The 16,750-nt window shown below is 52.4% G+C and overlaps 2 protein-coding genes across 2 annotated transcripts; one reads left to right on the top strand and one right to left on the bottom strand.

Moving 5' to 3' along the window:
* The first annotated feature begins 268 nt into the window (after positions 1-268).
* On the top strand, positions 269-13,054 carry PPP2R5B (protein phosphatase 2 regulatory subunit B'beta). The gene is made up of 15 exons (XM_055310758.1): positions 269-390; positions 1,091-4,990; positions 5,461-5,915; positions 6,665-6,861; positions 7,456-7,557; positions 7,696-7,788; positions 7,918-8,048; positions 9,105-9,164; positions 9,265-9,373; positions 9,913-9,966; positions 10,039-10,089; positions 10,213-10,332; positions 11,185-11,312; positions 11,538-11,639; positions 12,348-13,054. Exons 3-15 carry the CDS (start codon positions 5,717-5,719, stop codon positions 12,493-12,495), a joined length of 1,494 nt encoding a protein of 497 aa, XP_055166733.1. The 5' UTR covers positions 269-390; positions 1,091-4,990; positions 5,461-5,716; the 3' UTR covers positions 12,496-13,054.
* A 137-nt stretch (positions 13,055-13,191) lies between these two features.
* Positions 13,192-14,600, bottom strand: GPHA2 (glycoprotein hormone subunit alpha 2). The gene is made up of 4 exons (XM_055310793.1): positions 14,563-14,600; positions 13,915-14,017; positions 13,568-13,752; positions 13,192-13,456 (listed from the first exon to the last, which is right to left on the bottom strand). Exons 2-4 carry the CDS (start codon positions 14,009-14,011, stop codon positions 13,355-13,357), a joined length of 384 nt encoding a protein of 127 aa, XP_055166768.1. The 5' UTR covers positions 14,012-14,017; positions 14,563-14,600; the 3' UTR covers positions 13,192-13,354.
* Between the last annotated feature and the right edge of the window lie 2,150 nt (positions 14,601-16,750).

Raw genomic sequence — 16,750 nt, 5'->3', positions numbered from 1 at the left:
CAGGCCGCGCCCCCGGACCCTCAGCCACGCCCCCCACGCTCACTGCCATTCGCCATTGTAAAGGGCGAGGCCTACTGATTGGCCGCGGGGGGCGGAGTCTTCGAGCATGAAAAAGGGACTGGGCTCGGTGCATGATATAGTGCTCCTAAGGTTGATTTACGCCTGCGTAAAAATTCTGTGTGGGAGGACCTTTAGCCTCCCAGCGGAGGGGCTCTGGGAAGGCTGGGACTGGAGGTGCCAGCCCCGCAGAGGAACGCGCAGGTGCGGGCGCGTCCGACTGCTTGAGGTGGTTGGGGAGATTTAAAGGGACAGTGTCCCATCAAACTTAATAGGAAGCTTCCCAGAGGGAGAGAGAGTCCGAGAGCTCCGGCGCGTCGTAGAAACAATTAAGTGAGTACGCATTTGCATTTTGCGAAACACTTTACCATCTTTTATCTCATTCAATTCTCATAACCCTCTAAGGTGGCGATTTTACAATTAAGAAAAACATCTTACAAGTAAGAAAACAAATTTATAAATGTTGCTGTAAGTCCATCACCAGGGAAGTCTTTTTTTCACCACCCCTCACCTGGAAGTGCTGATCAGGAGATTTACCACCCCACCCCACCCCACCCTTTCTCTCTGCATTTGGTCAGCCCTCCAGCTTCTCTCTGGAAAAAAAAAAAAAAAAAGTTTTTCTTATCTCTAACCTAAAATTAATAACGAATGGATTCCAAATCCCTTATGCAGGGGTCTGTTATTTTTGTACAACTTTTTTTTTTTTTACATTTTTAAGTAGTTTTTTAAAAAAATCAAAAGAATAAGACTTCCTGACACATGAAAATGTTATGAAATTCACATGTGAGTATCCATAAAGTTTTGGTGGAACACAGCCACACTCAATTGAGTACTGTCTTGGGCTGCTTTCTTGTTACAGTAGCAGAATTGAGCACTTGGCAGGGGAAGAGAGAGACTGCAAAGCTTCAAATAATTATTTTCTGGCTATTTACAGAAAGTTTGCCAACTCCTGCTCAACAGGGTTGGTCACCCAAGCCCTCTGCATCATGGGTGACTTAAAGGATACCCACAGGTAATTATAATCCTACTTTAGCTTTACTAGGGAGGTGGCCTCTACTGCAATCTACTGCCAAAAGTCAGTCTGAAGCAAGGGCAACCATCCTGGCCTGAGGGGCAGGAACCTGGATTCCAGTCTTCTGTGGCCTCAGGCAAGTCACGGTTCCTCTGGGAGCCATCCCCTGTAACCTAGGGTTGGGTTAGTAGGTTGTACACTTCTTTACTGGGAGGGCGCTAAGGAACAGCCTCAAAGAATTTCGTGAAGCACTGGGAAATAAGTTTCCCTAAAAGGAGGCAGGCTAATAGGAAAATGCCCATGGAATGAACTGAGAGATCAGCTTCTCCCCATGACAGGCCAGGGGCAGTGTTGTGTTCATCACATGTTTATTAAAGTGATAGACACCATGAATTGAGCCTGTGTGATGTCCTGGGCCATAGGCTTGTCACTTTATAGGCATTACTTCATCTGCTCCTCACCACACCTTTGGAGGGAGGTACTACTAACATCCCCATTTTACAGGACAGGAAAACTGAGGCTGTGTGTCCAAGAGCTTGTTGTGAACGAACAAGCATCACTTCTCCCAAAGGCATTAGTATTCTGGAGTCTAGGAAAAGTTGTCCTGATGTCCAGACTAAGACACAGTCATTCCCCTGCTGTGAAAACAGGGTGCATTATGTATAAAAGTTGGGAACACAGAGCCATTCCCAATATCCAGGCCCCAATCTGGGGTAGCTGCTTCTTGGATCAGCTTCCCTCCAGTGAGGCTGTACTCATATCTGTGACATACCACTGTGTCTGCATCACAGTAGAGGAATAAATAGGACTCAGGGGAGCACAAAAGTCTTCTCACTGCGTCCCTCAGTGCACCATGAGATCCACCAAAGACCAATTCCAAAGACATAGTCACTCCACAACCTGGCCCGGGGCCTTGGAGCAGGAGCTGAATGGAAGAATAAAAATACAGAGGAAAGAAGACGGTATACTCTTGGGAGGGAAGGTGGTGTGGGGGTCCCACAGGGGTATTTCTGGTATGAAGGCTCAGGCTATGGTTCCATTCCAAAGAGAGAAAAGGGGGAGGGTCAGGCTTTGTGGGGCTCCTTGGGGGCCTCTCCTTATTATATTAGGTAGAAACTCATCAGGCAAACCAGGTACTGTAGGCCTCAAGGGTCCTGAGGGGGCAGGGGCTGTCCCTTTCCCAGAGACAGCCCTCCCAGAAGCTCCTCTGGGAATTCCTTCAGTGGCATCTGGATAGGTGTGGAAGGGATCATGGAAGATAGCCTGGGGGCTGTGGTTTTTTACTTGGTCCATGGTGGAGGGCCTGGGTTTTGCATTTTGTCTAAATTGTGGCAAAATACAAATAACAAATTTTACCATCTTATGCATTTCTTTTTTTTTTTAAAGAGTTTATTTATTCATGAGGGACACACACAGAGAGAGAGAGAGAGAGAGAGAGAGAGAGAGAGAGGCAGAGACACAGGCAGAGGGAGAAGCAGGCTCCATGCAGGCAGCCTGATGCGGGACTCGATCCAAGGACTCCAGGATCACGCCCTGGGTTGAAGGCAGGCGCTAAACCACTGAGCCACCCGGGCCTCCCTTTTTTTTTTTTTTTAAAGAGCATTTCTTTTTTTTTTTTTTAAGATTTTATTTATTTATTCGTGAGAGACACAGAGAGAGAGAGAGAGAGAGGCAGAGACACAGGCAGAGGGAGAAGCAGGCTCCTGCATGGAATATGGAAGCCTGACGTGGGACTTGATCCCAGGTCTCCAGGATTATACCCTGGGCTGAAGGCGGTGCTAAACCGCTGAGCCACCCAGGCTGCCCATCTTAAGCATTTCTAAGTGTACAGTTCAGTAGTGTTAAGGATATTCACATTGTTGGGCAACCAATTTCGAGAATTTTTTCTTTCATCTTGCAAAACCAAAACTCTGTAATCATCAAACAACAATGCCAGAATGGGTGAACTGTATAGTAAGTGAATGACATCTCAATAATGATGATTTTAAAAAAGAATTTTTACCCTGTACCCCCCAGGTGACATTGTATCTATTTTGAGACCCAGTTCCAATAACACTTATAGGAAGTTTTATGTCTTCCACCATTCAGGCCCCCAAATCCTCAAACAGAACACACCCTTTCTGTAAAACAGGAACTCGCCACAGTCATTCTGGCCTGGAGACCCTCAGACTCAGAGTTAAGGGCACTAGCCCCTAGGGAGTGTAGGGTAGAGGTGGGAGCTGGTGTCCTCCTAACTTAGGCTGGAGGGCCTATGGCCCCAGCTTTGGGACTGTGGGCAAAGCACTTCTCTTCTCTGGGCCTGGGGGTCCTCACCTTGGGTGTAGAAGGCTCTGTGGGCCTGCTTTACCCCAGCTTTTTCTGCAGGGATGCAGGATGGGCTTCACTTTCTGAGCCTGGGATGTAGGCAAGGAGAAAATTATGGGTTTTCCTTTGACAGATGAGGACATCAAGGGTCAGGTGGACAAGGCATGTTGAAGATTTCTGAGCAGGGAGGCTGCTGGCCAGCTCTTTAATCGTATAGCCCTGTACACCAGCCTGGCTAAACTATGGTCTTTGCTTTCTGTTGCTACAGCAGGTGGGCATCACTGAGGCACCCAGGTTCCCTCTGTAGCGGGGAAGATAGCTGAGTGGTCACGAAGGTGTAAGGCAGAGTGAGAAGATTCTGAAAATGGCCCTAGACCCCTCCCTGACCTCAATGTCGTGGGTGGAGATTTCACAGTGTAGTGTGGGGGATGGAGTTAAGAGAAATAACCGTTGTTGAGGTCTAGGGTCCTATAAAGGAGACCCACGACTTGAGGCCAGGAACTTTTTGTCCAGAATGCCAAACTCCTGGAATTCCACCTGTACCTTGGATACCCTGCAGTAAGGTTTTGAACAAGAAACCCCACTATCACATCTGAGGGCCCAGAGGGGCTAAAGGAGGTCCAGAGAGGCCAGCTTGCCTGGGGTGGAATGGCAGCACCACCAGGGAGCACCTCCTGCTCTGATGCTTTGCCATTCCAAGGCTGGCTCTTTAAACCCCAGACCATGATGTCACCATAGACAGCGAAGGATGGGAGGGGGACTGCAGGCCGGAGGGCGGACTGCATTTCCCAGCAGTCTTGGGTGCACCACACCTCTCCCAGCAGACACTGGCTCACTGCAGACTATTAACTAATTCCGCGCCAGTGTCCAAATGGGTTCTGAAGTGTCCACAGTTCTGGGGTAAGGGTGGGATTCCCCTGCGGGTGGAATGTCTGGGGCACAGATGAAGCCGACCACATCTTTGGCCTGGTATAGGATTGAGCTTCTTTCCTGCCAGGGTCCTGGCATCACCCCCATCTTCCTGGTGCAGAGTCCTGAGTCCTCTCTTCCAAGCCGTCTCCCTTCTAGAACGCGGGGGCCTAGCCCCAGTGGACCCCATCCCACTCTGCTTAAGCTTTGACCCCAGGCCCCTGCAGGGGTTACCTCGTTGGTCTGACAGCCCCCTTTAAGCGGCGAAGGAACTACATCTCCCAGCGGCCCCAGGAACTTCCTGACGCAGCGCCTCCGCCCCCCCAGCCCTCGGGGAGGTGCGGGCCGGGGGGGGGGGGGGCGGGGGGAGGTGACTTGATGTCATCCTGAGCTGCTGGGCGGCGGGTGCCGGTGCGCACAGAGCCGGAGCTCCCGCGGCGCCGCGCCGCGCTCGGTCTGGCCCCAAGACTTGAGAGGTCCGCACGCTGCCCGGGCAGCCTAGAGCGCCCCGGACACCCGCACCCCGACCTGGGACTGACCTGGGGGCATGCTCCGGGGCCCGCGGAGCCGGAGAGAGAACCCAGGAGCGCCGCCACCCAGCGCCAGCGCCCGGAGCGGAACCGCTGCGAAAGAGCCCTGAACAGCCAGCCGCCCCTTCCCCACCCGCAGCCCCCGGTGGTTGGGGACGGAAGTCTGGGCTTCTGAGAAGTGAGTGTCCCCCCCCACCGGGAGGCAGATAAGATTTGGGGAGCCAAGAAGGAGGAGCTGAGGTGGGGGGAGGTTGCTAGATTTTAGGAGGGAGGGGTGCTTGGAGATAGAGCCCCCCATTCTTGGGGAAGTCGCTGTTAGCTTGGATTAGTGGAGCCGAAGGGGGCCGTTCTGTTAGGGGCCAGGGATGAGGACGAGGTTCCCCATTCTAGGTAGGGGCTGGTTTGGGGAATAGGCCCCATTCCAAGAGGGATTGTTTTGGAACCTGGGGCTTTTCAGTCTGGGAGAAGGGTGGAACATGCTTCTGTGGGAAGGGGCTGTGCCTGTATTTAGTGTCTGGGTGCAGGTAGGAGGAAAAAGAAGACTTAAGCGCTCAGACTTGAGCAGCCCTACACAGTCTCTCCTGGAAGAACTGATAGGCTCTCTCTGTTTCTTTTGCTGGTCTCTCTCCCTGACTTCATTTTCAAAAGGTCCAGGGTGAGAACCCTAACTGGACTCTTCGGGACCCCCAGGAAGGACCTGAGACCTGAGCCATCCTTCTCTCTACTCTGCCTGCCCCCCAGGCCTGGGCAGTTGCCAAAGGCCCTGGGGGGGGGGGCGGACTGTGGTTGTGTGCACTCCCCCTCCAGGATGGGCCCAAGTTAGTCAGCTTCACCTCATTTGGCATCCTCCAGGCCCAGAGGGAACCCCTGGGGCTCTGAAGGCTTGACCCACCACCTGGCCACCATGGAGACAAAACTGCCCCCTGCAAGCACCCCCACCAGCCCTTCTTCCCCAGGGCTATCGCCTGTGCCCCCACCCGACAAGGTGGATGGCTTCTCCCGCCGTTCCCTTCGCAGAGCCCGGCCCCGGCGCTCCCATAGCTCCTCTCAGTTCCGTTATCAGAGCAACCAGCAAGAGCTCACTCCACTGCCCCTGCTCAAAGGTGAGCCCTGCTGCTGGCTACCAGGGTACCTGTGTCCCAGGGAAGGCAAGCAAAGCTGCAGTGAGTGGTGACCAGCAGCTGGCAGTTGCAATTAGAAGGTTTAGATGGCCCCTTCCAGATGAGGGACTCTGGCACTGGAGATGACCCCCACCCCCAGCCCTCCAGCCCTCTCTGCTGACGCATGGCCTGACTGGCCTGTCATCCTTGGAGGTGGGGCATGTGGAAGTGGCGCCACCCTGGGGGGCAGACTAGGGCCAAGGGTGGGGCTCACAGCCTGGGTTCCAGGAGGCCACTGCCTGGGTCCTGGAGCAGGTACTCAGCATGGCTCCCTGTGGATCGCTATGTAGTCTCCCCATCTCTGAGCCACAGGGCCCCCAACCGGCTGAGTCAAAGAGCACCTAAGCGATCCTCAGCCCCCAACCTCCTTCCCATTTCTGGCTCTTAGAATAGCGTGCCAGCTCTGAGAGGGAGGCACGGCTGTTTCAGGCACCTGTGGAAAGCCCGGGCATCTGGGGTCTCTTACCTTGCTTTCAATCAGGCCATCATGCTCTCTGAGCCTGGGTTAGGAAGAAGAGACGCAGCTCCTTTACCCTGCAGGAATGGAAGATTTGGTCTCTGCAGAGAGTGGGGGATGACACAAGGGCAGTGGGCCTGGGGGCAGGGGAGGCTGCTCTATGGATTAGGAGGGTACGCCCATGCCCAGAGCTCTGGCACCAGGGCACAGGCTCAGCCCCCTTCCCTCTCCCCAGATGTGCCAGCCTCTGAGCTGCATGAGCTGTTGAGCCGGAAGCTGGCCCAATGTGGGGTGATGTTTGACTTTTTGGACTGTGTGGCTGACCTGAAGGGGAAGGAGGTGAAGCGGGCAGCACTCAATGAGCTGGTGGAGTGTGTGGGGAGCACCCGGGGAGTCCTCATTGAGCCTGTCTACCCAGACATCATTCGCATGGTAAGCACCTGGCCCCTGACCTCTGGGGGAGGATTGGGGGACATGGAACCCCACTGAACTGCTCAGGGCTCCCTTCTTCCGTGAAGACTAACCCCACACTCTTTGGCTTAGCCTCAAGGCCTGCATCTTTCTTCCTCCTGCCCCCAGCCCCACTGCATCTGGCCCAAGTAGGCACCTCCATGCCTGCTGGGCCTGTCCCACCCTGCACTTTGGTTTATGCTCTCCCAAGGCCTGGCGTGCACTACCCCACATCCCTTAGTTCAATGGTCTGGCTCAGGTGCTGCCACTTCCATGAAGTTTCTCTGTGCTCAAGCTAGAACTCTCCTTTTTGCTGACTAGAATGTCGATAGACCTTACCACTTAACATCTTGTCTTCCCTGCTGGACTGTGCCCAGTAGAGGGCAAGGATGTATCCTGTTTACTCCTGGGTCCCCAGCCCCCAGCCCAGGGCTTCCATGTGTTCAGGTAGTGATTGTTGACGAGTGAATTGCTTGCTAGGGCAGGTGCTGAGGCTCATTAGAACTTTGGATAAGGGACCTCCTGGCTTCTGCCTTTGAGGACTCTTCCTAAACGAGCCCTGCTCCTGCTCTTCAGATCTCAGTGAATATCTTCCGGACCCTACCACCCAGTGAGAACCCTGAATTTGATCCTGAAGAGGATGAACCCAACCTTGAGCCTTCCTGGCCACATCTGCAGGTATGGGGACTGGGGAAGGCAGGGAGCTGGATTTCAGGAGATGGGAGAGAGTCTCTAGACTGGAGGAGGGGGGCAGTAGGGCAAGGGGAAGAAGGAGGCTGTTCTTGAACTCACCTTTTTGTCTGTCCCCACTCCCAGCTGGTATATGAGTTTTTCCTGCGTTTCTTGGAAAGTCCAGATTTCCAACCCTCCGTGGCCAAGAGATATGTGGATCAAAAGTTTGTCCTGATGGTGAAGTGGGGAGCCCAGGCTGGGGGGTGCCATGGGACAGGGGCAAGCTCTCTGAGGGGTGTTGGGCTAGGATGGAAGTGACCTGGGCTTGGCCTCTCTCCCCTGACCTCCTGACCCTGGGTCCCCTAGCTCCTGGAGCTATTTGATAGTGAGGACCCCCGGGAGCGTGAGTACCTCAAGACCATCCTGCACCGGGTCTATGGCAAGTTCCTGGGGCTCCGGGCCTACATCCGCAAACAGTGCAGCCACATCTTTCTCCGGTGGGTGCCTGCTGCCTGCCCAGCTGAGTTCTGGGGAGGGAGGGGAGAGCTGGAGGGGAGAAGATGGAGCCAGAGGCTCCCATGAGGTCAGCAGGGGAAGGGTATTTATTTCCATTTTCTAGATGAGGAAATATAGACTGAGGGTGATGAACTGGTTTTCAGAGACTAACTAGGTCAGTCCTGGGGGCCTGGGATCAAATCTTCTGACCCTTGATGTGCCAGGCCGTAAAAACCCAAAGAAAGAGATTCTTCCTGCAGGTGTGTATTGAGCAGCAGTGCCCCATGGGCATAGGGGCTCATATGGCCTTACAGTTGAGATTGGCTTTGGAGCTCACTGGCCTTTTTGAGTTTGGTTCAAATGTTTAGGGGAATGTGGGCAAATTTTCTCTCATCTCTAGAATGGGAATGATAGCTGTATTCACCCAGGGACAGTCATCAGGGTGAAATGAGACAGTGCCTCCAAAGTATACAGTATGTAGCTTCTTGACCAAGGCTGGGACTCCGAAACATTAGCTCTTGTGGTTGTTAGCTACAAAATAGGTGACACATGATCCCTGTCCTCCAGGATCTCAGAGTCCATTAAATCCTCTGCTTATTAACTTTGGGGCGGGTGTCATTGAACTGTTGAGCCTTGATTTCTTCATCTGTATAATGGATCTAATAAGCCATATCTTTCAGGATAATTTTCGGAAGTTCGTAATGCAGAATAGATACTATGTTTGTCATTCTTTTGGTTGAGAGGCATAAAAAAAGGTTGCGGGCTAGGTGTCTGCTGACTGGATGGGGGCCAGAAAATGAGAGTTAGGGTCTAGGGGAGAAAGAGGTTGGAATGCCTCATAGAAGAGAGGTTTGAGCACCAGTGCCTAGGCTGAGGAGGGTGATTCAGAGGTGGGTGTGGATCTCAGTGGGGCCTGGCTTGGGAAGGGAGCTCAGTCTCTGGGTGGGGAGAGAGTTGGATTACTGTGCAGGGTGGGGTGGCAGGCAGGATGGCTGAGAGGAGCCTGGGCCTGCTATCATTGTTCTGAGCCTTTCCACATCCTCCTGTTCCTCTCACAGATTCATCTATGAATTTGAACACTTCAATGGTGTGGCTGAACTGCTGGAGATCTTAGGAAGGTGACTGTCTCTGGGCCTCTGCTGGAGCATCAAGATTCTGGGAGAAAAGACTGAGGCCCAGTCATCTGAGCCCTCCTCCTCTTTTCTGTCCCCTTCTCAGCATCATCAATGGCTTTGCACTGCCCCTGAAGACTGAGCACAAGCAGTTCCTGGTCCGGGTCCTGATTCCCCTACACTCTGTCAAGTCACTGTCTGTTTTTCATGCCCAGGTAAGGCCCAGGCCTGGCCCTGCCACAGCAAAGAGATCCTGAGAGAGTTAGGGCATCCATTCAGTCAGTCCAACACTCTGCTCCAAGCCACACTAAGTCATGAATTCATAGGATCCTCCCTCACCTTCTTTTTCTTTGCTAATTCTGTTCCATAAACATCATCTACATTAGAGAATTTCCATGATGTTTTAAGGCTGATCTTGGACATCAGCTTTGTGAAGCCTTCCCAGCCTTTTCCCTCCTGACCTGCCCTAGGCAAGATTAAACTCTTCTCTTTCCATATTCCCACAGATTGTGATGTAGATTTCAATTATGGAAACTTCTGTAAAATTTACAAGGTCTAGTTTGCTGAATATTCCCCTTGGGAGAACATGGTTGTGTCCCTGCACACAGAGCATGTGCCTGGTACATCCTAGGTAGTCAGTCAGTAAATGTTCAGTGAATGAGAGAGGAGACACAGTAAGTGAGCAAACATCTGTCCTGTCAAGGTCCCCTCCTGACCTTGGTTTTCCTCTCCCCCTACCCCCACCCCCCCTCAGCTGGCATACTGTGTGGTGCAGTTCCTGGAGAAGGATGCCACCTTGACAGAGCATGTGAGTACCTCTGGGGGGAAAGGCAGGCCCCACCCCTTCAGGTCTGACTCTTTTCTACTTCATCTCCCACAGGTGATCCGAGGGCTGCTCAAATACTGGCCAAAAACCTGTACCCAGAAAGAGGTATGAGGAAAGGCTCTGATGTCCTCCAGAGGGGGGGTCAGGAGGGCTCCGTTTCTGGAGAGGAGTCAAATGTGTGTGTGTGGGGGAAATGGGAACAGCTGTTTCCTGTGTCCCTACCCCCAGGTGATGTTTCTGGGGGAGATGGAAGAGATTCTTGATGTCATTGAGCCCTCCCAGTTTGTGAAGATCCAGGAGCCCCTCTTTAAGCAGGTGGCCCGCTGTGTTTCCAGCCCCCATTTCCAGGTATGGGGTGGGAAGAAGGAAGGGTGGGAGCTGGGGTATGGACTAGGAGGGCTGGCCAGTCCACCTAACGCAGCTCTCTTCACCTTCAGTTTCTCCTCTGGACCCACCAGGGTCTGATGGGGGAGATGCTGGATTTAAGATCAGGAGACCTAGGGTCAGGCCTCAGACATGCTCCCCATGGGCTGAGGGGCCCTGGGCAATCACTTTGCCACTTCAATCTGATAGAAGCTTCCTTGTCTGTAAAGTGGACCACAGTGACCTCTTCACAAGGTGGTGATGAGTGTAGTGCCAGCCTGTTTGGTAAACTGAGGTGTGCTCCAGAGGAGCTGTTAACTCTGCTCCCCTCTTCTTAGTGGCTTTTGATTTCATTAGTCCCCCTCCAGTGCCCAGCCTTTGGTTCCACTTCCTCAGGCTGGCTGTAATTGCTATATTCCTATACATGTGTGCAGACTTTTGCCCATTCTTATGGGCCTTAATGTGGTGGAAGTCAGGTCTTCCTCATGGTGACTCTGGCATTTACATTTATTAAACACTTTGTTTGATTCTTACAATAGCCCTAGGGAGATAGCTACTATTAGCCCATTTTATAGCTGAGAACACTGAGGCTGGGAAGTTAAAATGCCTCACCCTAGGTCATATGTCCAGTGTGTAGTGGAACTAGGATTCAACCCTGAGCATTGGACTCCAAATCCAGCTCTTTTCTCTTCACTACATTGCCTCCTATGGTGGGTCAGATGAGCCCTGAGGATTGGGGGCAGGGCACCCTGGGTTTAGGGGTGGGGGTGGATACCAGGCCTTGCACATTCAGGGAAGCCCCTACGAGGCACTCCCTTTGCCATCTTGCTGCCTCAGGTTGCAGAGCGGGCTCTGTATTTCTGGAACAATGAGTATATCCTGAGCCTCATCGAGGACAACTGCCACACTGTGCTGCCTGCTGTGTTTGGGACCCTCTACCAAGTCTCTAAGGAGCACTGGAATCAGTGAGTGCCTAGGCCTTGGCCTAACCCACAGAAGCTGGGTCCAGGGCCAGGCAGTTCAGACCTGGGAGGATCAGGGAGGGGAAAGGAGCAGGGAGAGAGCAGTGCCTGTGGTGTTCAGAGCTGCATGTGTTTTTGGGGAACAGGGGTAGGCAGAGTGCAAGGGAGGGAGGCAGCGCCAAACTGAAGTGGTTCCCATTTCCTCACCCTTCCCTGGACCTTGCCAAGAACCATCGTGTCTCTGATCTACAATGTGCTCAAGACGTTCATGGAGATGAATGGAAAGCTGTTTGATGAGCTCACAGCCTCCTACAAGCTTGAAAAGCAGCAGTGAGTGTTGGGCTGGGCATGGGGGGAGAGGGGAAAAGGCAGGGAGGAGCTGGCTCCTTGGGGTTGGAAGGAGCCTAGGAGGATGGCCCATGTCCTGTGTGATCAGAAGTTTAGTCTCTCCCTGTGTTCCTGTTGGGCCATCCATGCCCGGCTCCCCACTGCACCCTCCAGTCATGCTCCCAAGTCTTCTTACAGGTATGGAACTTCCTCCCCCTCAGCTTCATGACTGCGGTCAGGGGACAGTTTCCCTGTGCTCTCTTTCCTAAGTGGAGGATCCCATAGAGTCCATTTTTTATTTTATTTTATTTTATTTTATTTTATTTTATTTTATTTTATTTATTTTATTTTATTATTTATTTTATTTTATTTATTTTATTTATTTTATTTTATTTTATTTTATTTTATTTTATTTATTTTATTTTATTTTTTTAAAGGATTTTATTTATTCATGAGAGACAGAGAGAGAGAGAGAGAGAGAGAGAGAGAGAGAGAGGCAGAGGCACAGGCAGAGGGAGAAACAGGCTCCATGCAGGGAGCCTGATGTGGGACTCGATCCAGGTCTCCAAGATCACACCCCGGGCTGAAGGCGGTGCTAAACCACTGGGCCACCAGGGCTGCCCTAAAGTCCGTTTATACTTGGGTGGTGGTGAGGGAGGCTGGACTGTGGGTGGGCCCGGGCAGGGGAACTGCCTCACTCTCTCTCCCCAGGGAGCAGCAGAAGGCCCGGGAGCGTCAGGAACTATGGCAAGGCCTGGAGGAGCTACGGCTACGCCGGTTACAGGGGACCCAAGGGGCCAAAGAGGCACCCCTCCAACGGCTTACACCCCAGGTGGCCACCAGTGGGGGTCAGAGCTAGAGATCCCCTAGAAGGGGAGGAGCTAAATCCAGAGCTATCAGCTCCTCCATCCCCTCTCCTACCCAGGGGCCCAGAGAGACACACACCTACCCCTGGCCTTGCCAGAGTGGGCTTGGAGGGCACCCTGTTTGGCCCACTGTGGGCAGCTTTCACTGTGGGGAGAGGAGGAGAGGAGATGGTGGTCCTGGCAACAGAACTCTCAGGCCTATGTGGCAGGACTTGACCAGGGCAGGCTTGACCAGGAAGCTGCCACTGGGTACTGTACCTGCCCTGAAAAGCTGGACTCCAGACTGCAGGCAGGTTCCCACCATGCTCCTGCCTAGAACAAGGGGACTCAGCCCTTTGCCTGCCCCGCCTCGTGCCAGCATGAGGTCCTTCCTCACCCTACCATGGGATCCATGGTCTATTTATTCTCCCCAGCTCACCCCCAACACAGACACTGTCCTGGGCCTGGGGCATCCTCTTTCCCTCCTCTCCCTCACCCTGTACTTCCTTGTCCCCTTTTTATTTATTGGGCAGGGGGAGGGGTGAGGGCACAGGCAGAAGAGATTCCCCGTGTCCTGGGGTGGGGGGGTGTCACAGTTACCATGGTCTTTCCCCCTTCCCCTGGCTGGGGGTAGACTTAATAAAGAGAGAAACTTGAGAACTGCTTGCTTTATTCAGGGGTAGGTACAAAGAGGGGAGTGAAATGATGACAGTCTGGTTAGGAGGCCAGGCAGAGGTAGGAGAGAGGCAGAAACTGGGGACAATCACAGAATCTTAAGGAAGCTGGAATTGTCCTGAATGAGGCTTGGGATATACAAGATATACTCCAACTCAAACCCTCTGACCAAGGCAAAGGAGGAAGGGAAGGGATGAGCTAGTAGCGCGAAAGGCGACACATGTCACACTGGCAGGCCCTGGCTGTGAAGATCTCCAGCTCCTCCTTCTGGTCCCCCCCACACTGCAGCTGCACCTTCACCTGTGGGAGAAAAGTATCCGTGTTTCACTCACCTTCCTTGGGCCATCTTAGGTTCCCATTTCTTCTGTCTCCCCACCGCCAAAGAGCCACTGCTGGGCTGGACCCTCTCACCTTCTTCAGGCCACTGATGGTACAGCACTGAGAGACGGAGGTCATGTTATGTCGATATCCACTGGCCACCAGCACAGAGTACCGGGAAGGGAAGGCACTAGACTCACAGTGGCCCACACAGGCCTGTGCCACATGGGAGCCCTGGCAGGTGCCTTGGCGATCACTTCGCACTGTCACATTGAAGGCTAAAAGGAGACAGGCGAGTGGGAGACAGTGCCTCTGCGAAGCCTCACCTAGTTCTGTCACTGGAATCTCAGTGTAGGTCCATTGAGGGTGCTGCCTGCCCTTCTGGACCTGTCCATTAGCTCTCTGCTCCCACCCAGCTGTCTGCTCTCAGGGTTACTCACGGTGCAAGTGGCAGCCTGGGATGGCCGCCTGCCGACCCCAACCTTCAGTGACCGCCAGGACCAGCAGGCAGAGGAACAGCGTTTGGGGAGATGCCATGGGTATCTGAAACAGTGGGTGGATACCTATCTCTAGATAAGTGTGCAGGTGGGAGGGGGAGTTCCTTACTGTGTGCCTCCAGGTGAATGAGCCAGGGTTAGGCTTATCTTTTTTTTTTTTTTTTTAAGATTTTATTTATTCATTTATGAGAGACACAGAGAGGCAGAGACAGAGACACAGGCAGAGGGAGAAGGAGGCTCCCTGCAGGGAGCCGGATGTAGGACTCGATCCCAGGACCTTGGGATCACGACCCAAGCCAAAGGCAAACACTCAACCGCTGAGCCACCCAGGTGCCCCTAGGCTGGTCTTTCGGGCTGGGGTGAGGCAAGCCTGTGAGTGGGGATGTCTTTTCCCTGTGTCTGCCTTTGGGTGCATGTTGTGTTTGCCTGTGTATCTCTCATGATGGGTGTGAGTGTGAGCAGCTGTCAGCCCACTGCAGTGATTCTTCCCTGGAATTTCTTCTACTATCTGAAGCACAAACATCTGCCTCCATCTCCCCCATTTGCAGGCCCCAGGGCCTCCCAGAGCTTCTCCCTCCTCAGGGGGCTTACCACTTCCAAGGCCCAGGAACTGAATGGTTTGCTGAATGGGTTCCTCAGGTCTTCTGCTGGTCTCCAGACAGTGCTGGCTCTCTGGATTTTTATTTGCCAGCATTCTGGAGCCACGCCCTCTTGGAGATCAGCTTACAGGCCTGCCTCCCTGCCAGAGGCCTCAGAGCAATCCCACCTGGGAGATCCAGCTCTTCTCTGAGGTGTGGTCCTCAGAGGCTTCTGCTTTCTGCTGCCTGAGGTCCAGGGTTGGAGGAAGTGAGATGTGGAAAAAAAAAACTAGGAGCTGGTGCAGCAGGTAGCATATGTGTGACTGGGGAAAGAGACTGCCCCAGTTGGGCTGCGTTTTGGCCACCAGGGCTCTTTCCTTCTTTGCTGTGTGGCCTTGGGCCAAGACACTCCCCTGTTCAGGGCCTTGCTACCCCAACCTTGAAGCTACTAAACTCATTCCTGCTTGTCCCTTATCCACTATATAGGAAAAGTGTGGGGAGGATATTTTTTTAGACAAGGGAAATGACACTAGTAAGAGCCTCCTGAGATAAGCTTAGTGGCGGAGTTGGGGAGAATGGAGGGTTCTAAGTCCATTTCAGAGCTTCATTTTCACTGTTAGGCAGATGACTCATCCTGGGTGGGGGTCAGGCACAAAGTGGGGCTCCTCCTAGTCCCTGGAATAACAGGGACCTGACTCCTAGAACTGTCTGAAGCTGTCAACCCCAGCAAATCCCATTATTTCATCTAGCTCTGGCTCTGGTTTTACAGGTAAAGCATCTAAGGCTTAGAGAAGGAAAGCTACTAAAGGTAACAGAGTTAATGTCAGGCCAAATCTGTTCTCCATACATGGTGCTAAATTACACTTGGGGCAAGAATGTGGCAAGTTGGAAAAGATTCCCCTTGTCAGTACTAGCTGCATGGGCTAGGGCAGGCCAGAGATCAGATCAGAAAGAACTCTATGGTAGTTGCCACCCCCCCCCCCCATACACACACCAGGGCCACTGCCTCACTGATTTGCTCAGAGAGGCAGAGCCCGCCACATACACCACTATAGCTTGAAGGTGCCTAAGAGCTCATTGAATCCTACCCCTTCATTTTTGAGAAGAGAAAATCAGAACCAGAGAGGAAAGTGACTTTGTCAAGGCTTCACTGTAAGCTAGTCAGAGTCAAAATGGCATGCAGATCTCTAGATTCTGGAGTTGAACCTTTCAGTGGCTTTGTAAAGCAGGCCTTGTTCGGGACAGTAGGACAAAGGCAATGAACCCAACTTGTCCTTATTCCTCCAGTTCCCCTTCAGCCCAATTCCTCTCAGGACCTGGGCCTGTCTACAGCAGCCACATCTCCCTATTCAGGGTAAGGCAACCAAAACAAGGGGACTCCAAGGACCTCAACATCCCAGCCCCAATTCTGCCATTCATCATGGGAACCTTCCAGCATGTGACAGACCATCAGCTCTGTTTAAAGACTAGAAGTGACAAGGACTATCTTACAAGGTGGCCCATTCTAATACTGGACATTTATAACAGATTCCTTTGTTCTGAGCTAAATTGAGTTTCCCTAAATTCCCACCTATTTGATCTTCTGTGGCCACACAACAGAAGTCTAACCTGTCTGTCCCAGGTCAGCCCTTGGGTTACATGAAGTCAGAGCTCAGGTGCCCTGGTCTTCTCCCTAGGGGCCCTAACCTGGGCTGACTTGCAGTTAATATGAGAATCTAAACTAAGTTACTGTTAAAAGCCAGAGGGATAGGTGAGTGGAAAGCATTTACCTACTGAGAGTGTGCTTTGGGGCCAAACTGGGTGAATTGGGAATAGATGATATCTTGAGGGTCAGCAGGGCTCAGGAAAGACCCCATTATAAGACCCCATTCCCTAAGCCGTGGCAGGGAGGCTAAGACTAAGGTTTGAGGTCAAGTACAGATCCCACACTCCCAAAGCATCCTGCCAACAATAACCAGGTAGACCCATGGGAGGTTTCAGGCATTGCTTCCCTGTATCTTCAGGAAAGAGTTTGCTTTCTTTCTACTTCATGAAGTTCAGTCAATAATTCTTCATAAATAATTTATTTTCATTGAGATCCTAAGTGCTGGAGATGAAAGACCTAAACTGGCCTTCAGAGCAGTACAGTTCTCAGACTAGAACATTTTAGGAAGTTCTATTCTTTTCTTAGTGTTTTAAATTAAAAAAAAATCCATTGTAAA

Source organism: Nyctereutes procyonoides, unplaced genomic scaffold (genome assembly GCF_905146905.1).
Source record: "Nyctereutes procyonoides isolate TBG_1078 unplaced genomic scaffold, NYPRO_anot_genome, whole genome shotgun sequence".
Lineage (NCBI taxonomy): Eukaryota > Metazoa > Chordata > Mammalia > Carnivora > Canidae > Nyctereutes > Nyctereutes procyonoides.
The sequence above is the reverse complement of the archived record's forward strand: the minus strand, read 5'-3'. Positions and strand labels throughout refer to the sequence as shown.